Source organism: Aspergillus campestris, assembly GCF_002847485.1.
Source record: "Aspergillus campestris IBT 28561 chromosome Unknown P168scaffold_15, whole genome shotgun sequence".
In the NCBI taxonomy this organism is placed as follows: domain Eukaryota; kingdom Fungi; phylum Ascomycota; class Eurotiomycetes; order Eurotiales; family Aspergillaceae; genus Aspergillus; species Aspergillus campestris.
In genome coordinates, this window is record NW_020194350.1 from 244,205 (window position 1) to 270,386 (window position 26,182).

General features: G+C 51.1%; 7 protein-coding genes across 7 annotated transcripts; 5 read left to right on the forward strand and 2 right to left on the reverse strand.

Moving 5' to 3' along the window:
• Positions 1-221: 221 nt before the first annotated feature.
• On the reverse strand, positions 222-744 carry P168DRAFT_75545 (uncharacterized protein). The gene is made up of 2 exons (XM_024842136.1): positions 580-744; positions 222-488 (listed from the first exon to the last, which is right to left on the reverse strand). The coding sequence occupies exons 1-2, from the start codon at positions 654-656 to the stop codon at positions 314-316; spliced, it is 252 nt and encodes an 83-aa protein (XP_024688878.1). The 5' UTR covers positions 657-744; the 3' UTR covers positions 222-313.
• Positions 745-6,543: 5,799 nt separating this feature from the next.
• sebA (putative C2H2 transcription factor (Seb1)) lies at positions 6,544-8,442 on the forward strand (the record flags this gene model as incomplete). The annotated part of the gene is made up of 3 exons (XM_024838388.1): positions 6,544-6,833; positions 6,878-7,110; positions 7,223-8,442. The coding sequence occupies 3 exons, from the start codon at positions 6,544-6,546 to the stop codon at positions 8,440-8,442; spliced, it is 1,743 nt and encodes a 580-aa protein (XP_024688879.1).
• Positions 8,443-10,249: 1,807 nt separating this feature from the next.
• Positions 10,250-12,698, reverse strand: P168DRAFT_322345 (ATP-binding protein; the record flags this gene model as incomplete). Its single annotated transcript, XM_024840561.1, has 5 exons — positions 10,250-10,683; positions 10,741-10,817; positions 10,871-11,039; positions 11,093-11,558; positions 11,625-12,698. The coding sequence occupies 5 exons, from the start codon at positions 12,696-12,698 to the stop codon at positions 10,250-10,252; spliced, it is 2,220 nt and encodes a 739-aa protein (XP_024688880.1).
• A 769-nt stretch (positions 12,699-13,467) lies between these two features.
• Positions 13,468-15,027, forward strand: P168DRAFT_307609 (uncharacterized protein; the record flags this gene model as incomplete). The annotated part of the gene is made up of 1 exon (XM_024839123.1): positions 13,468-15,027. The coding sequence occupies one exon, from the start codon at positions 13,468-13,470 to the stop codon at positions 15,025-15,027; it is 1,560 nt and encodes a 519-aa protein (XP_024688881.1).
• A 2,151-nt stretch (positions 15,028-17,178) lies between these two features.
• P168DRAFT_244178 (amine oxidase) lies at positions 17,179-19,068 on the forward strand (the record flags this gene model as incomplete). Its single annotated transcript, XM_024833915.1, has 6 exons — positions 17,179-17,270; positions 17,329-17,359; positions 17,438-17,575; positions 17,629-17,724; positions 17,828-18,711; positions 18,768-19,068. The coding sequence occupies 6 exons, from the start codon at positions 17,179-17,181 to the stop codon at positions 19,066-19,068; spliced, it is 1,542 nt and encodes a 513-aa protein (XP_024688882.1).
• Positions 19,069-19,862: 794 nt separating this feature from the next.
• On the forward strand, positions 19,863-22,338 carry P168DRAFT_307610 (diphthine--ammonia ligase family protein; the record flags this gene model as incomplete). Its single annotated transcript, XM_024839124.1, has 2 exons — positions 19,863-20,562; positions 20,820-22,338. The coding sequence occupies 2 exons, from the start codon at positions 19,863-19,865 to the stop codon at positions 22,085-22,087; spliced, it is 1,968 nt and encodes a 655-aa protein (XP_024688883.1). The 3' UTR covers positions 22,088-22,338.
• Positions 22,339-22,394: 56 nt separating this feature from the next.
• P168DRAFT_276174 (putative phosphatidate cytidylyltransferase) lies at positions 22,395-25,811 on the forward strand. Its single transcript, XM_024835541.1, has 2 exons — positions 22,395-23,234; positions 23,299-25,811. Exons 1-2 carry the CDS (start codon positions 22,709-22,711, stop codon positions 25,359-25,361), a joined length of 2,589 nt encoding a protein of 862 aa, XP_024688884.1. The 5' UTR covers positions 22,395-22,708; the 3' UTR covers positions 25,362-25,811.
• The last annotated feature ends 371 nt before the right edge of the window (positions 25,812-26,182 follow it).

Consider the following 26,182-nt stretch of genomic DNA (forward strand, 5'->3'; position numbering starts at 1 on the left):
TCTACAGGCGCAGACACCGCCTGTCAGTGGCTGCTGCGGTGGAGTGAAGCCCACAGACACTTGGCCGGCCCGATTGGCCGGCTCCACGACGCGTAGACGGTTTCAGATGGTACCTACTGTGGGTTATTAGTTAGGTTCCGTATGGCGTATGGAGCTGGTGTTGGCGTTGGCTGGCGTTGGCGTAGCCGTACGGCGTACGGCGTAAGGCGTAATGGGAAAAAGAAAAGAATAAGAGAAAGAAAGAAGGAAGAAATATGGGTCCGGTTAAATAACAGGGTAAATGACTAGGGACTTACTATCATGGATGCTACTACTACGGAGTACTAGGTGATATTGTTATTGGGTAGTGGGTGCTGCGGCTTGGCCAGTCGCTGGGACGGTTACCCTGGACGGGTTGCTTCTTGCTTGGGTGGATTTGGAGCTTCAAGCTTCTCCATTGTTTGGATTGGGGATTAAGGATTCGGTGTGCTGGATGATCCACTTGGAATCTATTATCAATATTATCAATATTATCAATGGTTTGTTTCTGCTGTACCGACTGTCAAGATAACGAGATACTGCCGATAGTGGGGGGCATACAGAGAGACACGAAGGGACACAGAGAGACACAGAGAGACAGACAGAAAAGACAGATAGATAGAAAGAGGCAACTGCATAGTAAACTCTATCCACCAAAACAAAGAAAGACAGAGTTCGATCTGCGCCACCCATCCATCGTACAACAGGTACCCAGTCCAGAGTACAGACAGTCCAAGTGGCGACGGCAAGTCATGCCAACAAGCTAGTTCCAAACCACTGATCCAAAGAACAGTCTCGACACGATCAGCGTTCTCTCACGACCCCGTCGTAAATTGCCCATCATCCCACCCACTCCCTATTATAGCCTTGCTAGGCGAACTAGGAGAACTAGAGGCGATCCCGAGGCACCTTCCTACTTGAGTAGCAGCATCGAAGGCGGCGGACGGTGGAAGAACAAAACCGTTGCATGATGTGCGATGGGTGATTTGGATCCGCATGGGCTCGTAGTAGTGGCATCTTAGAGTCTTGGGACCTGACTGTGGTCTGGTGGCTGATGCGAGCGTATACTCTGGCTGATGCTGAGTAGTGGCGTTACTATTAGTGTTTCTGTTGTATAGAGTATTCGATGCTATCTACGAATATGAACTGTAGTATTTAGATTCTGCAGTATTACTATCAACTCACCATCCTTCCAAAATACCAAGTACGCAGATAGATACCAAGTATGATAAGAAACAAAAAGAAGATGATGAAATCCGCAACGGGTTCCCGCAGACGACACCCATCCTTCAGCATCTCATTCGTCGGGGAATGTCCGAGAGGGTCTGGTTAATTTCATCCTCGCACGGATGTCTGTTTGAGGGACTTTTCTACCTATTACTACCTCCTTAGTACTAGGTAAGAGTACTAAGAGTACTAGGTAATGTACCTCTTCCCAGGTACTACTACCTACCTACGGTACGGTACCGCCCGCCCGTCACCGGATGCGCCGTCATATCTCCATATCCACTGTCGTCTCCTGTCTATCGGTCTATCATGGTCCATCAGTCCCTGATTGTCGGTGCTAGTTTATGGAGGATTCTTCCTGAGTTGAGGGATATTCCTTGGAATGTACAATATTGATGACATAGTAAGAAATTCATACTATGATAATAAGAAACTATTACTATGATATTAAGATAATAATAATATAATATAACATAATATAATATAATATCAACCCGTAGCCTCCGTTCCAACCCGACCAGACAATCAGATCAGAGGTGATGTGCTGGTGGAAACTATCCAGCGACTCGTTAGTATCAGTACTCAGTAGGTACTAGGTAGACATATTCACACCAACAGTAACCTAACATGATCCAGTCCATAGAATGCGTAAGACGACGAGATCACAAAGCGCTTACAATAATCCAAACCTATATTCAATAATATTAAAACCATGAAAAATCAAACTCTACCTGTCAGCTCAGCAGTTGGACACGTACACCCACCAAGCCAACACCACCGGATCATGGAACAGGATTGGCTCGTTGCGGACCAGTCTGTGCGACAACGGTTTTGTGGCGATGACAGGGGCGTTCGTTGGATGGACGGTTGACGGTGCCTGATGCCGCAGTCAATTCCTCGAGGCGAAGCTCATCCTTCGTCCATCCTGTCTGCCTAGGATGTGGTATGGTCGATATGATGGAAATGTAGATTGACCGGCCCGGAGACTAAGTTGATCATGACCGGAGCCCTAACTGATCAAACGGGCAATCGACTTGGCGGGCAACGGTGATACTATACTTGTCTGTCAGATTATTGTGTATTTGGTACTTTAATTATTATAATTATTCCTGTTTCAATCTTCAATAGTAAACCCACTGTTTCAACTGTCTTTTCCAAATTAATCTAATATTATACTATTTTAATTTGTTTAGTCCAAAACCCAAACAGGTTTTAACCACAATTCCATATCCATTCCTACCTACCCAGTAGAAATTGCAAACGTTCCAGAACAGCGCAGACAACCTGACATCGAGGCAGCTAATTTACAGCGCCAGGGGACATGGCGGTCCAGAACGAGAATGAAATTACTTACCAGTGGTGAATGGGTTTCTATCTTTAGATGGGGGTTAACCGGTACGGTAAGGACCGTACGGAGCCCAGGTTTGATGGGTGACATTCGGGTGCTGCTGTTTCGAGTAACATGGGAGTGATCATAATCAAATAATTATAGAATCGTCGAGACTTGTATCTTCTTCTTCATTTGGTATTAGGGAAATTATTGAATTATTTCAAATATTTGGTTGAAGAATACAGTGCCTGTATCTAACACTACAGTGAAATCTTACAGCATAAAATAGGTAGAATAAATAGAAACATAACAAACAATGGTTTGCCTGCACAACCAGTGGTACATTACGACAGCCCAGTCATCAATTCCGACCCAGTGGACCGGTGGTCAGGTTGTGATGTCAGTTCGATCAGCATCTGACAGCTCTCTGTCCCTTGCATGGTATATCGTACCTGTCAGGCAACAAGGTTTGGAAGATAAGGTTTGGTCGTATATAGAGAATTAGAGTACGGCGGAGATAGTATCTACTAGATACTGTGTTGTCTGTATAATGGAGCTAATATGAAACGATCTATCATGATGAATACGAAGACTATAGATAAGGTGTGCAGAAATAACGAAAGAACTACCGAATATAACAGAACCATCAATAAAATAAGGAACCACTGAGTACGTAGTTAATAATAACCATGACAAATACACGGAGGATTTCCATGATCTGAACTGACACCTGCAGCGTCCCAATATATGCACCTCCGATAGAAGTCTATGGCTGTGTAACCGTCCTGGGTACGGAGTACTATGGAGTACTACTACTACTGACGATTGCCACTGACTTCACGAAGCAAGGGCGTGCTTGTATCCATGCATGCATCATGCATGTATCTATATAAATAAATCAAAAATATTAATATAATCCGTTGGTTCCTGCAGTAGGCCGAAAAAACAAGCCGAGTTAGGCAGTGGTTGACACCGTTAATCCAAGCCAACCGTCGAGTCCATCCCCGGAAATGATGTATTCGATTTGGGGACACTGGACTGGACACTGACAGAAGCAACGCAATCCGACATGATGGGCCACTTGCCTATCGGGAATGGTAACTTCGCGCTATGTGGACTATTTCCCTCTCGACTATTCTCTCGTCGGGATGTAGGGCAGACAATCCGTTTCATCTGGAGGAAAGTCGAGTCAAGTCCCGGGCGGGACGGGGCTAGTGGTCGGCAATTGGGCTATCCTAATCATAGGGACTGTAGGGTGAGATCATGGTGGATGGATCCGTACTCGTACTGATGGTAGTGATGACGGAGTAGGATGCAGTAACCTGAAGGTGACGGATTGCTCTGGATGCAGATCCAACGTTGATTGGATTCATCCAGGAACAAGCTAAGCAGTTGGTGAGTTGCCACTTGGCTACGTCTCCAGTGCTCCACCGGTACCTGCGTGCTGCCAGGTACTCGTCCTTAGATCCATGTAGTTAGTCTCGTTTAGTCTAGTCTAGTCTAGTCTCGTCTCGTCTCCAAATTCTGGTGAAAGAAAGGAAGGAAAGTCCAAAGCGATCCGCATATGGCAGTAGCCAATCCCAGGGGCAGGAAACCATCGATCAACAACCCGGGGAATTGATTTGGACAATGGAGTCTGGAGTCTGGCACCTTGTTGGCTAGTCGTCCACTGGCTTGACCGACGATCTTACCAGAAGGGAGGAGGATAGATACGCATGGTATGGTCAGGGTTGGTAAAGAGTGGGAAAACAGTAAAATTAAACCAGCGGGCGGGATGACCGTGGGGCCGAATGCTAGGATAGTCCCAGTCTTTCCTCCCAGATTCTACCACCTTTCCCTTAGGTTGACTATCAGCACCAATAGCCTATCATTGTTCCTCTACTACTGATAAGCAGATATCTCAGAAGGATTGTCCTTTTTATTTTTATTTTTTTTACCACTGTTATTACTATCATTATCATGATTATTATTTCTAATTTCTGAGTTTATCCCACACTATCTACCCAGAATACCTACCTAGGTATAGTCTTGGCAGATGCGTGCTGCATGCTTTCTTTTTTTCCCGCACACAAACTGTTGGCTTGGTGTCTACCTGTCTATCGAGACGTTTGACCAGACAGGTTGGCTTGGGAGACCCGGTCAGGCAATCAGACCGGTGGAAACAGGAATCCTATTTTAGGGATGTTGGAGTGATAGACAACTGACGGGTCTGGTCACTGCCACTGTGGATAGTGGCGATTCATTCACACCAGTCTTCTGTCTCTGGGTTTCTACTTGGTGGATGGCATGAGACAATCTTAGATTACTAGATACTAGATTATCTATATTACCTATATATTAATGTAGAGATTCGGTGATGCAACGTAGAGCACGAGATAGGGCACAGTCGAGCACCTCCGCACTCCCGTCCGGTTGGCTCTTGGGACAGAGTCGTCCTGCGACTCGATTGGGCAAGAGGGGAGTGGGAGGAAATCAGGATAATCCTATCTCTATAAAAGAAAAGAAAAGAATACAAATCAAAGAAAATAAAATACAATAATAAAACCATGAAATATAGAAATAAGTGTAACGTAATATACTAATCAACCTTGGCAAATGCCCATGTCTCTCGTGCTCTTCTGGCCCCACCCAACTTGCGTCTTTTTGGGTTCCCCGGCCGAGGTGGTGGGGAGGTGGGCGCGTCTTTTTCTGGTGGCCAGGATTATGGGCGTCGTCACGCCATTTCTTTTCTCCAATCGCATTGCATTCTTGCTTTGTTGGCATTATTGGATTGATTGGATTGATTTGATTTGGTCTGGTCAACATGGTGTGGTGGTGTAGTGTGGTATGGCACATTATGGACTATTATTATTCCTATGATGGAAGACGAGAGACAGACCGAATGAAACTGACCCCACCTCCCGTCTGATCCACTGACGGACTTGACTGGAACCAAGTGAGATACGCTTCTCTTCCCGTGGGGGACTTGTTGGTTGTCCCTCTAGGAGTAGGTCTCTATCTACCCACATTGGGAGTGTTGCATCAGGCAATCTATCCAATATCATCTTCAGTCATGGGAAGGAATCAAATAAGAAAAGAAATCATAGAGTAATAAATAATATATCATACAGAATAATATACTCTGTGCCTGATGACACCATCTGGCTGATTGGCATTGTGGGGTATCTAGATTATAGGAAATAGAATAAAATTATATTTCTATAATAAAAGATTATTATATTTCCTAGATAATAATCCTCAATAATAATCCTAGAATAATAAATCAATAATTATCATAGTAATAAAAATAATAAAAGTACTGTACCACAGCAGATCACTCTTTTATCCACTCTTCCCATCCTTCTAGTCTCTCTCTTGCCCATCTTGCCCTTTCCGTTCTCTCTCTCTCTCTCTTCCTGACTTTCTCTCTCTTCTTTCCCCACGTTTCTCTTCTCTCTTCTCTCTCTTCATCTTTCGCTTCTCTCTTTCTTCCTCATTCAATCCTTTATTTATTTTTTCTGTTTCCCATCTTCCATTCCTTCTCTTCCCTTTCGATCTTTTAGACTTATTACTTCCACTGCTTAGGAACCCTCGTTTCCTCCCCATTCATTAATCATTATCACTACTAGTACTAGTTTAATTCTCTGCACATTCTCTCATACTCTCTCGCATACTCCATCATTCGGTTTCATATTGATTCGGATTGGGACTCTTCTTTCTATACCACACGGAAGACAACACGAGACATCTATACGAGTCTGGTTCCATCTCGTGGACTTCATGCCCCGGAGATAGCCTCTATATACTTATACACCCACACTCTTTCATCCACCTTATCCCCCCCCCCCCAGTTATACCCTTAATATCTCCCTTTCGAGAGTAGGCCTCCTACTCTCGTCGTTTCCCGACTTATACTATTATAATGTTCGTGATATCCATGTCTACCCCCCCTGGGATCCAATACTGACCCGCTTAGTTCAACCTACACAATGGACTCTACATATACCATGCAACATCCGTCGTTCGCCTACTACCCGACGGCGGATTCGCAATCCAGAGCGCAACAGTTCACCAGCCACCCCTCCGACATGCACTACTATGGTCCCGTGCAGCAGCAGTACCAGCCCCAGCAACCTCACTGCCTCCCTGATCAGCAGCCTCTCTACTCGGCCCAGCCCGTCATGAACATGCACCAGATGGCCACCACCAACGCCTTCCGGGGCGCCATGAGCATGACCCCCATCGCCTCCCCCAGCCCTCCCATCTCAAGCCCACCATCGTTGTCCAGCAGGGCTCTCCCGGCCTGATGCCCCTGGACACCAGGTTCGTCAACCACGAGTACTACAACTTCCCCTCCACCCCTCCCTTGTCCGCCACGGGCAGCTCCGTCAGCAGCCCGCCCTCCTCCATCAACGGGGCTCTGAACACGCCCCTCAACGATTGCTTTTCCTTTGAGAAGGTCGAGGGAGTCAAGGAGGGTTGTGAGGGTGACGTTCACGCCGAGATCCTGGCCAACGCCGACTGGACTCGGTGTGACTCGCCCCCGATGACGCCTGGTAAGTTTGATTCTTTCTACCACATCTTTGATACCTCCTGTCATGTTCGGTGTGAGGAATGCGGAAATCAACTCCGCCTGCAGATTGATCGGCGCTAACATCTCCCCTTCAGTCTTCATCCACCCCCCTTCCCTCACCGCCAGCCAGAGTTCGGAGCTCCTGTCCACCCACAGCTCCTGCCCATCCCTTTCCCCCTCTCCCTCCCCGGTCTCGACCATCATCTCCCAGTCGCAGTCGCTGCCGCTTGAGCAGTCCAGCTCCGACTTCTGCGATCCCCGCCAGCTGACCGTGGAGGCCACCCACCCCGCCGCCCCCGCGGAACTGCCTGCCCTGCCCACCCTGTCCTGCGATGACGAGGAGCCCAAGGTGGTCCTGGGAAGCGAGGCCGTGACCCTGCCCGTGCATGAGAACCCGTCCCCGGCCTTCACCGGCGCGACCGAAGACCCCCTGAGCAGCCTGCCCACCTTTGACAGCTTCTCCGACCTCGACTCCGAGGACGAGTTCGTCAACCGCCTGGTCGACTTCCCCGCCACCACCGGCTCCTACTTCCTGGGTGGCAAGCGCCAACGCGTCGGCACCTACTCCCTGGATGGCGAGGAGTTCCTGACCGAACACGGCCTGGAGGATCTGGACGACCAGGACCTCTTGCAGTCGGGCCTGCCCTTCAGTGCGCCCGAGCTGACCCTCCCGGGGAACGCCGTCGAGTCCGACGACATGAAGTCGAAGAAGCGCGCCACCTCGCGCAAGTCCCTCAAGAAGTCCGAGGCGGATGCCACCCTGGCCAAGAAGGCCCACTCCCCGGCCAGCCACGGCTCCCCGTGCAGCGATCACGGCGACGCGTCGCCCGCCGCGCACGCGTCCCTCCACGAGGGCTCCGCCGACAGCCCGGGCGAGACCCCGTCGGCGCCCGTGTCGGTCAACCGCCGCGGTCGCAAGCAGTCCCTGACGGAGGACCCGTCCAAGACCTTCGTGTGCACGCTGTGCTCGCGCCGCTTCCGCCGCCAGGAGCACCTCAAGCGCCACTACCGGTCGCTGCACACGCAGGACAAGCCCTTTGAGTGCAACGAGTGCGGCAAGAAGTTCTCGCGCAGCGACAACCTCGCGCAGCACGCGCGCACCCACGCGGGCGGCTCCATCGTCATGGGCGTGCTCGACCCGAACGGCGTGCCGACCTTCGAGGAGCAAGATCCAAACGCGCTCGGCAACGTGCTATACGAAGCGGCCAACGCCGCGGCGACCAAGTCGACGAGCGAGTCGGACGGCACCCTGTCCGACACGCCATCGGTCGACCGCCGCGCGCACAAGAAGCGCAAGCGCGAGGAGCACGCCTAAACCCAATCGGGCGTGGCTTTTTTCTTTTCTTTGTCTTTACGAAGCGATGTGACCAGGAGTACCCTCATACTACATAATACTGCGCATAATTGACCTCCCGGGTGACGGGACGGTCTACTTTTGGTCATGGTTTGGCGTCCGGCTTGGGGCTCCTCAGAGGATAGAGCGACAAAATGGGGTCGTTGTACTGATACATTCATACATTCATACATACATAACAACCGACATCTGGTGGTGTCTGTGTGGCGCATTCTGGAGTCGGACACGGCTGGTTAGCTGATGGCGAGGCATGGTGCCTTTTTTTTTTCATCCTTTTTTTTTTTACATTTGATTTTGATTTCGATCAGGGATTGAACCTTCGATTCTGACTACTCGTTTGATCTGATCTGATTTGCATTGTTTGCTATCTATTGGTGTAATATTGTTGATTCCCTGTTGATTCGATTCCTGTTGATTCACTTCCTGTTGATCTTGATGTTGTTGTGGCTGATGTTGATGTTGTGCTGGACACATGTATACTTTTATTCTTAATTTCGCCAACTGTTGCCGATTGCCTCATACCCTGTGCATAGCTTTATTTCCTTATTCTTATTTCCTTGCTTTTATGTTGTTGGTTTATTTCCTTTGTATCTGACTGCATACATTCGATTTATGCTGTATTAGCTGAATAAATAAATAAACACATTGACTCTGAATACAGAAGTATATCATAATACACATGAATGAATAAAGAATTAATAGATGGATAGATAGATGACCGCTACGCCAAAACGATGACCAGCGATTGATATAGGTAGGTCTTGGTTTGACCGATATACCCAACAGACAAGCCGACAACAAACTACTTATTCCTGAATAAACCCTGAAAACAAAACATCACCGGATCAGAATATGCTAAACTGGGATCCTCAACCCCAGCACGACCTTCTCGTCTATGAAGATTCTTACTCCGATTGCTATATCCTCCTCCTCTTCACAACGCTTATAAGTAGTGCCCTCATCTCCATTACCCCTAGATTGACCACTGGAGGTAGGAGTAGGACCCTCAAAACGGATAACACCAGAAGAAAGATCCTCGCAGTCTCCCTAACGCCGTCCCTCTAGTGATACCGGTATCGGTACTGGTGCTCACGAATTGAAAGCCTAGGAGGGGTCCTGCTTTTGCTTTTGCTTCTGTTCCTAGTCCCCTGCTTTAAACCCAGCAATGAAGTCCGCGTCCACGGTCTACGTAGCCGAGCTCCAAGCCATCCGCACGGCTCTAAGCATGATCACATGATGCCGCATTATCACTCAGTGGAGGGTGTTAATGGATAAGGGTGGTGACCTTTTCCTGATCGTTGTGTAGGACTAAAGACCCTGCTGAGATCCCACATGGTCTCCGGCCAGGCATTCTTACAAGCCCGTCTAGAGAAGGCCACGTGGAGTCAAAGTAAAGACCTCCAGGTCACCATGCGCTAGATCCTCACCCATGAAGGAGAGGTGGACGAGTTACTAAGCAAGCCACCGCGAGGAAGTTGCTTCGAGCCCTGTAAGAATCCAGCAAACCCCCCTACGAGTTGCTGCGCGAGACAATAGGGGTGCGGAGTCAGATCAAGCGCCAGCTGTAGCTCGGATCCGCTGCCAAAAGTAGGAGTGAGGTCATACATATTAGTTCGGTTGTCATGTTGATTCCAATTGGCATGTCCTCAATCATAAGGGGTATATCAATATGACAAGAACAGGGTGCATATGAACAGTGCTGGAAACACAGAAACTTATAACAAATGCACAAATTTATAGTTCCATCTTCCACTTACAAATTTCCGCCCTACTTCTTCTGAGCCGCAAGAAGCTGGTTAGCCTGGGTCCGCAGATGCTCCGTGTCGGTCCGAAAATCCTTCTTATAATTATACGCGGCCGTGAGATGCTCTCTCTTGATTCTTAGATCGCTATTAGGCCTCTCGACCAGCATCTGCGCCATGATGAAGACATTGCGGATTTCTCGGCCGCTCAGGATATATCGTCGAGATGCTTTCGTGGTCTCCTTCGCCCACTTGCGCAGATCGCTGGAATCGTCGCACAATCCTTGCTCGTGCAGGCGGTCGATCCATAACTTCCATATTCTATACTCTTGGTCGGAGTTGGGTTCTCCGAAGTTCACGGCGTGATGGATCCGCGAGAGGATGGCGGGGTCAAAGGCGACGACACGGTTGGTGGTCATTATGAGGACTCCTTTGAAGTACTCGACTTCCCGAAGGAGGACTATTCGGTATTAATATGATGCTGCATCATAGGAGAGATATAGCGGCAGAGTGATACCTGAGACAAGAGCATTTTTGGTAACCAAGCTCTCGTTGGCGCTTCCGCGAGCATCGAGAAGGACATCGGCTTCGTCTCTGCGATATGTTAACCACCCAGGCGACGATAATTTGGATACAGATCCAGATACATGAGAAGCACAGCCTTCCACGCCTCAGCAAGCTCGAAAATATTCTTGAGGGTTCGTTCCGCCCGTGGAGCATTAAGCCCTATATCGCTCGTGCCGACCTTAAACAGGGGTCGACCAGATGATTTCGCCAACGACTCCGCATAGAGCGTCTTTCCCGTGCCGCTATGACCTACAAGGAGTCAGACGACTGTCGCTTCTGTGGTTCGCTTTCCGATCACATACCATGAAATAAAAGAATCAGACTCTCTCCTTTTCCTCCGATCATGTCCGCAATCCGCTGACCGCGTGGCTTCGCCATCACATGCCAGTGGTTACTCACCATCGTGAAGATATGCCGTTGCTCATTCTGGCTAACTTCGTCCGGCAGTACAAGGCCCTTCATCTCGCCTTCAAACTCCCCCATTTCAGCAGGCTCCGTCCGTTCGATGTCGTTCAGGAAGAACTGGCCCCATTCCTTCCAGTTCAAGGCGAATCCAAAGAGCCTAGGTGGAAGGAGGAGATCATTGTAGTTGAAAGGACGAGTGACTTTAGCTTCAGTGTCATCCCTCCATCTCTTAGTCTCAGGATTCAGACATAATTGACAGTGGCAGAACTTGGCGCTGCTGACTGGCTCAAACATGTTTAAAGCTCGACTACCGCCGCCCTTCCGCATGTAGTTCACCGTGTCGAGAATAATATCTTCATCGATCTGATCCCAGTAGAGTACATATCATAGTCAGTGCAGGAAACTTCGCGGACCCAGCGTCATACGAACCTTGACGACTCTTGGTGGCACGGTGGGCCACAAAGCTGCACGAAAGCCCATGGCCGCCATGTCCGCTTTCTCTCGATTCGACTGGAACGCCGAAATTCCTCCATAGAGATCTCCGGAATATCGCTGCAGCCCCAAGTGACGGTGATCCAGCGCGTAACGGAGAAAGTTTGTCCTTCGATCTCGATACACTGACGTCCCGCGAATTGCTTCCAACCCCCTGTGTCCCTCCCCGTCATAGAACGCGACTGGATAGCACTTAAGCTCCGCTGGGGGCTTGTCACCGGAGTACTCGGAGATTCTAAAGTCAAACATCGTGCGAACGATCTTCTTCCCATCCCAATCCCACATCCAGGCGGTGATCACGAGCTCGTTCCTCGCGTAGACGTGATCAGTCGGATACAACGTCTTTTCCTTCGAGCTGTATGAAGTATCATGCACCTGGAAGACCTGCAGATCATGCGCTGAATTCCACGCCCCGACGACTAGGCTGCCAGGTCTGAACAGCGTCCACAGGAGGGCATACTGGATTCGAAAGTTCCACAAGTCATCCACCAACTTAGGAATTCTCCACCGCACGGGATCATGTATTTTTTCCACTACTTGTAGTAGACATTGAAGACGTCCACGCGTGGTTGGATCGAGTGAGGTTGACTGTGCTTCAATCTTCAGCTCGGCATGGTTGAAGATAAGCGCCTTGAACGGCGAGCTCAGCGTCACCCGCGACTCTTGCCAGACATTGCTGCCGATGTGGCCGTTGTATTTGGCGATCACCTTTGCGATGCAGTCTCTCAGTTTGTTATCGCGAAGAACTATTTCCCAGGAGTCCATGTTCGAGCCTAGCCCGATCGGTGTGACCCAAAGCCACTCATGTGTTGACTCCAATTGTATCGTCGGGCGCTCCGCCGAACGCCGTAGCCTCGAGAGCATCTCGTCCGATCTGTGATACACGATCCCGCTTTCCGGGTTATCAGGGGTCTGGGTTGGGTGTGTATCGTGTGTCGTGTCCATCTCGGTATCCGAGGCTGTAATTTTCTCCTCGGTGGCAAGAGTGATGTCTGGTTGATCGGTCGTCATGTTGGGAGATGTGTTGAAAATTCCCGATTTCCAGATGTTTTGGACGTGTTGACTCTGTCTTGTCTATCTAGGTGAACAGAAAAGTTAGGGTGAATAATGAACAGACTGAGATTCAGAGGGTGCAAGGTAAAAACAACAAACTCCGCGAACGACAAGTTATACACTTTGGCCGCCTATCTATATGTGGGAAAAAGTACCACTCGACCACAAAAGATATCTAGACACTTGTGAGCACTCGTGGATCACTTTGATGTACTGTCTGATTTCCGACACTATACGTCACTCAACACACTACTTGATAACTGCAAATCAACCCGCTTTAATCCCTAAAATTTTAATACACGAATTCCCAACGCTGATCGTCGAGCCTCACTGGGCTATATTGGTAACCAGATAGCTACCCCGTGGATAGGTTGCACTATAACGCCGGGAGGCACAGCCTCGTAGCGCCTGCCTGACTGACGTGGCGAGGCAAAGATGGGGCTCAGACAGGACATCCCAGGCTAAGCATAACCTATGGGAAGTGAGGATGGAACAAGGATAAAATAGCCAAGATAATAAGGCTCTTGAAATAGTGTGTTTATTCGTACTTTTTTTTATTTGGACACATACGGTATCTTAACCTTTGCCCTGCCACCATGCCCAGGTGTCCATGTCACTAGGGCGCGAGAGGACCGACGTGGATTATTTCAGCACGGGCAATCTTATATAGACCATGCTATCTTTTTCATGACCCTTGTTCGAACTTATGCCTATCCAGCCAGTCGAGATGACAGTCCCAACTAAATATTCGCTCTCAACCGATGGTCAAATATACCGTGACCTCGACGGAAATATTGACGCCGAGCTCTTGAGGGAAGTGCAGGAGGCCGACCAGTCGAATGTGGAGAGACTGGTGCAAACAATCGTACAACTTGCCGCGCGAACGCAAGGTGACTTCCAGGTGTCTCGGAGTACTTCCACGAGGCGGCAAGTCGGGGCGAAAGTCCAAAAGCTAGCCAGTCGAATACACGATTTTGTGCAGGTGTTCTCCGGGGTAGTTGAAGTTATTAAGGGCGCTGATGCCCAGGCTGGTCCTATCGCCTATGGCTCGTTTGTCTTGCTTTTGACAATCGCCAAGAACAAGCAAATGCACGAGGATTTCATTTCCGACACACTGGAGACGTTCCGTTGCTGGCTATCGAGGCTGAAGATGATTAGCTCTGCAGAGAAGTGGGATGAAACCGTGCAAAAGCACATTTTCGAAATTTATATCAAGATAATAGACTTCGCGCAGCAAAGTATCAGATATTATTGCAGCTCGTCCGCTCGCAGGTTTTTCCGAGCTATTTCTAGACCACCCCAGCTTGACGCAAAGAAATATGCGGACGAAATCAAGGAGAGCATCGCGGATTTGATGCAGGGGTTACTTGTTCTCCAACATGCCAGAATCTCTGAGATAAGTTCTACTATCCAGGCAAACATCTGCCAGGCGGAACACCATGAAAATCGCATAGCGGAAGTCAGAAAGCTATTCAATGTCCCATCAGATCTCAGCGCCGAAGATATGCTTCAACACAGCAAAGGAATGTTCAGCGGCATGTTTGCAAGAGGCAAATCCAAAACTGGGACCGTGAGAAGGGGCCCACCGCTGGAGCAGGTCAACCTTGAGACGGTCTCGCAACGCCCTGCATATGACGAATGGGTAAACAGCGAGTCGTCTAGCCTCCTTCTCCTCGAAGGTGATAACTATGACCTATACGACGAGAGACGGCTCTGCTGGCTGTCACCCGTCACGATTGAGTTTTATGAGCACGTTAAGAAAATTGAGGGGCTTCATGTTATTTTCCATTGCATTGACAGGGCTCAACGACCAGATAGTGGCGCTATACTGATGCTGAGAAGTATAATAATACAGCTGTTGGAACAGGACATACAACTGTGCATAAAGCGGTTTGGCGATATTTGCGGTGCATGTAAGGACCCACCTTCTGAGCCTGACGAATTGATTGATTTCATGTTTCAAATCCTCGAAACCAGTTTGCAAAAGATTCCCCTGGGACAAACAATATACATGGTCCTGGATGGGGTTGAGCATCTTGGCTTTGAAGTCTCTCAAGATTTCTTTGGCTCTTTGTTACAAATTCTGGACAGTCAAGATCTTAGGGTAACAGTCAAGGTATTTGCTGTCTGCCGTTTGGGTTATTGGCCGACTAAATCAAGGTCAAACAACTCATCGCGAAAATTGGAGGAGGCCTTAGGGCTCGGAGGTCATGTAGATCTAATGTCGCGGGTGTTCTACCTGGACTGGAAGCAGGGCACATTGAAAGCACCAACAACATCGATGTGAGGTGTATTATAGCATGAACAAGGCAGACCTAAGCTGTCCCAACGTTGACACCTTTTCTCCCCACCATCTCCCCCCCCCGATCAGGAATCTATATTGTTTTTCGAGCCTGCTCCGCCGCTGTGCATCCGATAAACTCGATCCGCGCGCGATCCAGCTCCACCTGTTCTTTCTTAACCGCATCAGTTGCAAGAATAAGCTGCATCCTGAGACATAAGACCAAAACCTCCCCTAATATGTCCCCAATGTACTCATCGGCGGGCGAACCTTCCTTGTCCCTCCTGAAACCAAATCTCGTACTGTAATTAGCCTACCATTAGACTTCACTTCCCCCTTGGTGCCAAATATTTTTATCTTCTTAGTACATATACTCTCTGTAAACGCTGTCATATGGAATGTGGCGCTCTTCCCTGTTTTCCCAACAGGCTCATTCATCGTTATCCACCAGTCAGTACATAACGGAGGAGGTTTCTGTAGGTGCATTCAAATTTTTGACTATAGAGATGAGGCCAGCTGCTTTCCTTTCAAAGGCCACTCTCTCTCTAGGCTGCATCCTGATATTGACAGATCAGATAAGTCCAACGAGTCAACATCCAATCATCATGCCAGCTAGAACAAAGTAAACAGATTTTATAGTTCTTTGATATGGATTTTGCTAATTACGCAGTATAATATTGTTAAACCTATAGAAAAACCACAAATAAAGAAGAGTAAAAGCACAGCAATAGCAACTGCGCAAGCAACTTTGAGATTGAATAGGAAACGTAGTAGACTTCAATATAATTGTAAGACTACGCAGACAGCTGACTCTGAGAATTTATACTATAATTGGTGTAAACAATACTTGAAGGACAAGATTAAGAAAGGGTGATATATAGCACAGATTATATAGGTAGGTCACGCGGGTCTAGGTTGTAATATCAGAGGTTGGAGGGCTGAGATCATAAAAGTGGTATAATAGCAGTGTCTCAAGGCCTCAGTTGACTGTGAGTCTCCACTTAGATAAAGAGATAAAAAGAGCAGTGCTGGACTAAAGCCAAACTGGATTCTGTCTGTTGCTTTACCAGTACAAGACAAGCACTGCTAGTCTACAGACACAGGTTTATATGAGACTACATGCCTGTCTGAGAACATTTACCCAGGCATTGTTAATCCAAAGCTCTATATACTTAGAAATATCTATCTCTATTTATCTTTAGATTAATCAGCAAATTATTATTATAAGGTACCGAGAATTTCCTCTTATTCAATGTAGATATATGTAACTAATATGTACTTGATGATTCCAGGCGGACCATAGATTTCTTGTTTAACCCACAGCAGCCTCAGTATAAACACACATGAGACTGCTCAGTAAGTATTCATGACATATGTTGAGCATGTCACCGCTCCTTGGGATATGGTCCCCTTGCCCATTGTGATAACATCATATCCCTGCCGGAGTTAGAATTTCCGAGTTAGAATGTAAATCAGGAAATTCTTGGAGTTCACATATCTTGCCGGTTCATAGCATTCCTCAGAATGTCTCAGCTACTTGGATGTTTTGTAGTCATTTGCTATGGCGGCGAGAATGAGGCATAGGCCCTGCTACATGGGCTTGATAAATTGCAATAAAGCAGTATTGTGCTGCATCAGGAGGCGTCAAAAGAGGCTTATTAAATATGCATCGTAGTCTTCTCGCAAAACCGCCTCGCTTCCACAATTTCCACGATGCATTAGCGAGATATATCCAGGTACATAGTTCAAGTATGTTTCTATCCCTTTCTCATCAATCTGGCATTGCTGGAAAACCTTCCTCCACAGGACCGCATCATAACAAACATATAAAAATAATGTTCATATTGTCCTGCCAACGGTATTCAACTTGATAGGTAGCTCACTAGCTTTACAGCCTTATTGTCTGATTGTCAGTACCTGTTCTAACACATTTCTGACTCCATTTCTGGCGGATGAGGCATGTACATTCCTGTTGGTAATATAGAAAGCCCCTTACCACAGAGAATGCCAGGGCGAGGTTCCTTGCTTCAGCCCAGTAATGACAGTAATTTCAAGTCCAGATGGAAGGTATATTAAACATACTGCGAGTCGGCACTGGATGGTCTCAGCTGGCTTTTAGTACACGACACATCTGCAGCTCAGCACATCAGTCTCATAATGAGTCGATTGACAGGTATTCTCGCGTTTAGCTCGGCCATACTAGCTGTGCAGGCCCAGGAAACATGCGAAAGGACCAAGGTTGCTGTGCTGTACGATTAAACCTTTACATGGTGCATCTTGGGTTGAACAAGGACTGACAATCTGCAGGGGAGCAGGCGTGGCTGGAGTGCAAGCTGCTGTAAGTTTGCCTTTACCCTGCCCTACGCCCTCACCAGCCCCTTATATCCACGTCTTAGATGCTGATAATGCATAACAGAAATCGCTTTCGGACAATGGAGTTGACGACTTTCTCTTGGTTGAGTACCAAGATCGCATTGGAGGGCGGATGCATGATGTCTCCTTCGGTAGCGGACCAGAGGGCCGTCCATATATAGTCGAAGCAGGAGCGAACTGGGTAGGCTTTTGATATGCCCGCTCGAAGCGTGTTTAGTTTCTGACGGACATCAGGTGCAAGGAACAGTCGCGGATGATGGCCCCGAGAATCCCATCTACACTCTGGTAAACCACTCCGCGCAAAAATTGTTATTGCGTGCAGCTGACAACGTTCGATAGGCCAAGAAGTACAACGTCATCACCCTGTATGTATAGATCCGAGGTGATTAGATGATTACTGATTGCTAACGACTCGTACAGGGAAACGGACCAGGATAACACGACCTATTATGATCAGACCGGTCCGGTGGATTATTCTTATGCGATACGCGAATACGAAGAGGCCCTAGATAGAGTTACCACTGATGCAGGATCTCTCTTGCAGAACAATATCCAGGACCGGTCCTTCCGTGCCGGATTGCGACTGCAGGGCTGGGACCCGGCCAAGGATGATTCTTACCGACAGACTGCCGAATGGTGGTTGTTCGATGGCGAGTTTGCTTACAATCCTAGTGAGAGTTCTCAGATCTATACCTCGGTGGCCGAAAACGCGACCTTCGACTATTTCTCCGAGGAGAATCTGTTCGTATATGACCAGCGTGGCTTTGCGAACATCATCCGGAGGGAAGCGGCGGAATTTCTGACGCACGACGACCGCCGTCTGCGTCTGAATACGCAGGTCACCGGCGTCGACTACAACCGGGACTCTGTGACTGTGCGGACGAACAAAGGTTGCATCCACGCCGATTACGCGATCATGACCTTCTCGCTGGGCGTCCTCCAGAAGGGCGTGGTGGACTTTGATCCCCAGCTTCCTTCTTGGAAGAAAACCGCTATCCATAGCTTCGAGCTGGGAACGTACACCAAGATCTTCATGCAATTCCCGTGGCGTTTCTGGGAAAATGCGCAGTACCTCATCTATGCCGATCCGGAGACTCGAGGCTACTATCCTGAGTTCCAACCCCTTGACCTTCCGGGTGTGCTGGAAGGATCGGGTCTCATGGTCGCGACGGTCGTCAACGACCAGTCTTACCGAGTCGAGTCGCAGTCTTTCGAAAAGACCCAGGCTGAAGTCATGGAAGTCCTACGAAGCATGTACGGACCGGCGATCCCCGAGCCGACCCATCTTTGGTACAAGCGGTGGGGACAAACTCCTTGGTAGGTTTATGTTGTTTCAGCGCCACATCTCCCAGGATCATCACTGACAGCACCAGGGCGTATGGATCCTACTCGAACTGGCCCCCATCCACCAGTCTGCAAGGACACCAAAATCTGCGCGCGAACGTCGGCAATCTTTTCTTCGCCGGCGAGGCGACCAGCCAGGAATTCTTCGGTTATCTGCAGGGCGCCTACTTTGAAGGCAAGCATGTGGGCAGCTTCATCTCTGAGTGCGTGCGGAAGACTGGAAACTGCACGATCACGGACGAGCAGCAGAAGTATCCTGTTTTGACGGGGGTGACCCCGTACAACCTGTATAATGAGGAGCATGGATGGTTTGTGGATACGGTTTCCTGATCTACTCGTGCTGATTGTACGGAGTACCTGATTCAGGAAGGGTGACTCAGGTACTTGAATATGTACTGTGAGTGGGTCTTGGTTTATTGTTTGTCAAGATAAATAGTGTAATATTGTTGATGCATGGACTACCTGATGCTAGCACTCATCAGGTAGGAGGATGATAATTCTTTTTTTGAGAGATTGGGATAGCTTCTGATTTGAAGAATATGCAAACATCCTCGTTTTTCCTCTCCTTCAGAGTGTTTTTATTTTTTCCCTAATATAAGCCATAGCTGTTTTAACCCTTTACTGTTAATAATAAAAAATTGCAGGACAGATTTGTTGTACTTGATCTCTTCTAGTGCAGTTCTTTAATTGATCTATTCAATCTAATAGATCTAGATGAGATAGAAATTATATAACTAGTATACTACCAGGACTTTTGCCAGTAGAGAGAAGAAAACTAAATAGATAAGATACTAGTAGTCTGTAGATACTAATATCTTAAGATGGTCTCTTGCACGGATAAACATCTGATATCTGTGAGAAGAGGCATCTTATAACAAGATAAAGTTGATTAATCTAGTTTACCTCTGGCTAAATCAATGAGCCCATATGAAAAGCACTTAAACAGTCTCTACTTGTCACAGAAAGGGCCCTATCACAACCTGGATATGACCCTAAAGACCTTGCAGCCGTCACATCAATGACTCCGTATAGACACTATCAATCCGTGGATCCCGATAACGATAAGATAAAAATTTCCCTTCCAAACTCCCCCACCACCACCATCAATCATCCCACACAACACCATGTCGTTGAACGTCATCGCCCTCATCTCAGGGGGCAAAGACTCCCTCTACTCCATCCTCCACTGCATCCGTAACGGTCACAATGTCGTCGCCCTCGCCAACCTCCACCCCGCACCCTCCCCCAATGCCCCTCACACCTCCGAATCCGGCGACCAAGGACAAGAACAAGAGGAAGAAGACATAGACAGCTTCATGTACCAAACCATCGGCCACAGCATCATCCCCCTCTACGAGAAAGCCCTCTCTATCCCTCTCTACCGAGGCGCCATCGCCGGTTCCGCAGTCGACACATCGCGCATCTACCGTTCAAACGACCCCACCCCCACCCAACCAGCCGACTCAGGCTCAAACACCCCCACCGACTCAAACGAAGACGAAACCGAATCCCTCATCCCCCTCCTAAAGCGCATCCTCCAAGCCCACCCAGAAGCCAACGCCGTCTGCGCCGGCGCCATCCTCTCCACCTACCAGCGCACGCGCATCGAAGACGTCGCCGCCCGTCTGCGTCTTACCCCGCTCGCCTGGCTATGGATGTACCCGTCTCTTCCCGGGGCGGAGCTTCTGTCAGATATGGCAGCCGTGGGTTGCGAGGCGCGCATTGTGAAGGTTGCGTCGGGGGTCTGGACGAGGGGTTCTTGTGGGGTGATGTTGCGGATGGGATGGGGAAGACGCGGCGGTCGTTGGAGCGTGTTATGGGGAGGTTTGTGGGTGGGAAGGAGTTGAGGGGGCAGTGCTTGGTGAGGGGGCGAGTATGAGAGTTTGGCGATGGATGGGCCGGGGTTCTTGTGGAGGGGGGGAAAGATTCAGGTTGAAGGTGTGGAGGTTGGGGTTGGGGAGGGGGGTGTTGCGTTTTTGAGGCTGAGGGGGGCGAGGGTTGTTGAGAGGGGGGAAGGCGAGGGAGATGGGGTTGTGCCGGCGAATGTGAAGAGGCCGGATTTGTTGGATGCGCCGTTTGAGGCTGTGTTGGGGGGTTGGAGGGGGTTCGGGAGAAGGGGCTCGCGGAGGAGGAGGGTATTGTTGGCACCATGGCGGTGCCGGAGGTCTCCCAGGCAAGGGACAACACAACGTGGACGATTTCCAACGTCACTGCGCCCGAGGCTGGTCCTGGCGCCGGCGAGCAGATGGACGCGATCGCCACCAAGATACGTGCGCTACTAGGCGAGACGAGAACCCCCTCGGATATCGTCTTTACGACGGTCCTGCTGCGCGACATGGCCGACTTCCCCGGCATGAACGCCGTCTACAACTCCCTGTTCGACAAGCCCAACCCCCCCGCGAGAGCTACGGTCGCGTGCGGAGACCGACTACCGCACGGCGTCCAGGTCATGGTGTCGCTGGTGGTGGACCTGGGCGCGAGAGATATACGACTCGGCCTCCATGTGCAGTCGCGGTCGTACTGGGCCCCAGCGAACATCGGCCCGTATTCGCAGGCCCTGTCCATCCCGCTACAGGGCGCAGAGCGCCTCGTCTACATCGCCGGCCAGATCCCGCTGGAGCCGGCGTCTATGGAAGTGGCCGGGTTGGAGAAGCCGTGGGCCGAGGGGTATGCCCTGCGAACTGTGTTGTCGCTGCAGCATCTGTGGCGCATTGGGGCAGCCGTGCAGGCGACCTGGTGGTTGGGAACGGTGGCTTTCGTGACCGGGAGCGAGAACATCGAAACTAAGGTGAAGATGGCATGGCGGTCGTGGGCCGCCATGCACCGTCCCCCATGCGACGACGACGCGGACGAGGAAGAGCCGACGCTGGACGCGTGGGACATCAAGTATGGCCGTCGAGCGCCCGAGCAAACGGAGACGGAAGACCCTACGCTCCCCGACTTCACGCTCGTCGAGTCGGACGTCCTGGTTCCGCCGTTCCTCGCCGTCCAGGTCGAGCAACTGCCGCGCGGGAGCGACATCGAATGGCAGGGTCTAGGCTGCCAATGCAACGGATTGAAGATGGCCGCTCAGGACTGCGACCACGGACGCCAGACCGACACGACCACGTCCCACGGTCTGCGCTATACAGGGATCGAAATCGACCACGGCGCGGAGCTGGAGAAATGTCTGCAAGGGGTGCTGGAAACCTTCTCCGAATCCGACGGCCAACACGCCGTTCTCTATACCTCCCAGCCGCTGTCATCCACCTGGCCGGGGCAGATTGTGCCTTGTCGGTCCGTCTGGGGCCAGCACGGACGGAAACTGGCGGCGGGGATCTTCTTCCAGCGACACATTGCCACTCGCTAAGGAAAATATACCCCCCTTGTACATAGCGGGTCATTCAAACGCCTGGACTCTGACCCAGGGAGGCGAAGTCTATTATTGGCATGGGTCGTCTGATATGAGCCAAGATCGGTCCCGAGAACGTGCAGTAGGATATCATGACCGTCACGATGATTCGTGGGGAGGGATCCAGCAGTCGCCATCATTGCCATCTGTGCACGGAGTCCATCATAGACATTTTACGTTAGATCAACTTATATTAGAATCAATCAATCATGGTGGAGATACTACGGTACATAGTAGTAAATGACAAACGGTCTGATCCTGTTGATGACATGTGATTCCCGCATCAGTCTTAGTCCGACTTGTTTCTCACTCCAACTTCTCAGCGAACCATTCGGTCTCTCGTCTCTGCTTCTTGCTTCTGAAATTTACAGAAATCTGCAATTTCACAGCACGAACTGATTAACTTTATTCTCCACCTAGATCAGTCTCACTATGTCCCTGGTCTAGTCTTATTCATCTACCGTCGGTCTGCTCACACGACCTCCGCTCCTCTCCGATCCCCTCTCGCATCCCGCCCCCCCGTTTCGTCGACATGACGTACTCGTCTTAGATCTCGATCCATCACACATTCATGGGGTTATGGCCTCTTCACAAAGCCAGGAGGAAGAAAGGTCGCGACACTCGCCAGACCCAGGCCTCACCGTTCCAGACCCTCTCCGACGGCTATCCCGGTCGCCGCACCCATACCATCGCCAGGGCGGCCAGTGCCTGGACCCCCAGCCGACCGACCGCCGGACATCCCTCTACGCTTCCAAAACCTCCAGTGACAGTGGCACCGAGGCCGACGATGAGAGCACCGGCTTGCTCAGGGGCCTACCCGCGCCGCCCCTGCGACCGCGCAAAGGACTCCGCGCGGTCGGCGACTACCCCCACGACTCGTGGCTCCCCGTCCAAACGCGGTCCACCTCACGGAGCTCGCGGAGCTCGCGTCGGAGCTCCAGCGAAGAGGCGGAACTGGAAGCCTGCGAGCTGCGAGAAAAGGCGTCTCGGAAACGACGACTGGAGGTTCTACGGAGGTTGCTGGAAACCGCCCTGCTGTTGTCGGTGGGGGCGGTGGTGCTGCGCCCGGAGAGCGTGAGGGCTGTGGCTTGGGCGTGGAGGAAAGGTATGCCTGGTTCTATGTGCGCGATAATGGAAGGATGATTTGCTGATTGATGCTGTGTGGTTAGAGCTCCTGGCGTATGTGCTTACGGTCGTCGGGCTGTATGCGGCTTATCCCCTGAGGCGGGGAGGCCGTCTACGACTGTCCAAACTCTCGAGCTTCGCGATCCCGTCCAGTTTCGATCCCGCCCCGCTGCTATACCCCGTTATTCTACCCGTCTACGTGGCGCTCTCCCTGTCGCATCGGGACCTGCCGCTGGTGTTGCCCAATATTCTCCTGAGCCTGGCGTCCCTGCCAACGCCCGTCGTGCCGCTGCATGAGTGGTTCCACGGCGGCAGCGTGGCCCATTGGATGGTGACGCTGGTCCCGGTGCTCGTCTCGGAGCAGTGGTCGGCCGACCACACGACTCCCACCCCCCTCTCGCTCCGCGGCCTCAGCGCCGAGCAGCTGACCCTTCTTTTTCCGTTACATCAAGCGTTGATACCCACTCTAGATTTCTTGTTGACGACTAGTGTCCTCCCCGCGGAGTTGCAGCTGCTGACCGCTGCGCTAATGAATCTGTTTCTATACGCCGCCTCCCCGCAGGCGGAGATCCTCAAGGCCCTCCTGTGGCTGGGCGGCCTGTGTCTGCTGGTCTCGTGTCGCCAGGTGCTCCGCTGGGAGGTGGCCCTGGCCCGGATTCCCACCTGGAAGTTCCGTCGGGCCCCGAGCGGCGCGCAGTCGCCCAAGGGGCTCCTAAACGCCATCGACCATAGACTGTGCCAGAGGCTGAGTCGCGCGGGGTCATCGGAAGAACCCATGTCGGACAGCGACAGCCTCGAGGGTCGTAAACTGGTCCCCCGCCGGACCATGCACGACTACCGCGCGAAGACCCGTGCGCCCGAACCACCGGCGGCCCAGAACGGCGTCGCCAACGGAGCGACCCCCAAGCGACCCCGGGTGACGTCGCGCCGCCACACCATCGCGAGCGTCGATGACGCACGCGTCCGCACCACTCCCAGCGGCCGACGCAAACGCTCCATGGCCCCGGGGCTGGCGTCGTTCCTCGCCCTGACGGTGCCGCAGGCGCAGGTGCGTCGATGGCTGTACGCGCTCTACGCCTACGCCGTGGCAGTCATCACCATAATGGGCCCCGTCCGGCGGTACGTGGGGCAGCGCGCCCTGTCAGGCGCAGAACCCTTCGGCTGGGCGATCGGCTACCTGTTCGGGAACATCTCTGGGGTGCGATTCTGGACCCTCATGTGGAATCTAGACCACTGGGTCGCACTACCTGCGCGCCCGGACCTAGACGGCGCCACCTGCACCCTCGGGTGGGTAGAGCGCCTGCGGCAGACGACCTTCGGCGAGGCCAACACGCGCCTCCTCATCGCAGCCTACTGCGTGGTCGTCATCCTCGCCGGCCTCGCCGTAGTGCTGCAGCTCAGCGCGGTAGCGGAAGTCGACACGCGACGCAAGGTCTTCCACGGCATGATGGTGCTGATGTTCCTGCCAACAGTGTACATCGACCCGGCCTTCTGCGCGCTAGCGCTCGCCCTCGTCCTGACCGTCTTCCTGCTGCTAGACCTGTTCCGCGCGTCGCAGCTCCCGCCCATCTCCCGCCCGCTGACCTACTTCCTGGCGCCGTACGTCGACGGCCGCGACCACCGCGGACCCGTCATCGTATCCCACATCTTCCTCCTGATCGGGTGCTCGATCCCGCTCTGGCTCTCGCTGGCCGACCTGCCGCGGACGGGCGATCTGCCGTGGTCCGGCTGGGAGGTCGTGTCCCGGGACGTCAGCATGGTCAGCGGGATCGTGTGCGTGGGGATGGGCGACGCCGCGGCGTCGCTCGTCGGCCGGCGCATCGGCCGACTGAAGTGGTTCTGGGGCGGGGGGAAGTCCCTCGAAGGCAGTCTGGCTTTTGCCGCAGCGGTGACGGTTGGGCTGCTGGCTGCGCGGGCGTGGCTCGCCGTCGGCGACTGGTCTGTCTCCGGAGCGGAGACGTCCACCGTCTGCTGGCCGATAGCGGTGCTGCAGGCGGTCTTGGCGGCGGGCGGGACGAGCGCGACGGAAGCGATCCTGACGGGGTGTAACGATAACGTGGTGGTGCCTATTGTGCTGTGGCTGTTGGTGCGAGGGTTGGGATTATGATTGGTCTAGCACTAGGTATTTACTAGTACTAGGTACCTACATCGGTACCAGGGCTACCTGGGTACCTAACATGCAGCGACTGGTCCAGTAGGTTGATTTCTGTTCATGATATCCTTGTTCTTGCTTTAGCGGCTTGAGGATGTGGTTGTACTTCTTTTCTTATCTTTTCTATGCCTATTCCTATATCCCCTGTTTATTATTTCTCCTCACATGTCTTCTCTCCCTGATCTCATTATTTTGTCTTTTCTATCTTTATTATGTTTATTATTTTTTTTCTTCCTTTTTCCATCATATTTTCCCCCTGAGATTGATGTATGAGTGGCTCCTTACGACTACCTACGACGAGACGAGACGTGAGACATGGAGCACATGACCGGCCTGATTATAGACTGATACACTGGAGTCGCATATAGATAGAACTATCGTTGAATCGGATCCGTTCTACTCCGTCGTATTCTCTAGTCTCGTAGTAGGTAGTAAGTAGTGCCTTGTACCTAGGTACCTACTAGGTACCTGCTACTAGGTACTCAATTGTAGGCACAGCAAGTACCAGGAAGTATCAGGATCGCCACCGTTATCAGTCGATCCAGTGACTAGTAGCTAGTGGCAAGGTCACCTGGTCTCTTTACGGTATTAAGGTATTATTACACTTAGGTATGATACATACTCCGTCAGTCAGTCGCATTACTCATACGTCCACTGATTATATCATAAGCATCCTATCAACCTACCTTTTACCTATATACCTCCCTGTAGGTAATATAGCACGATCTCCCTCACAGAATGAGTGGCGTCTATACTAATGACACAATCACGGTGGC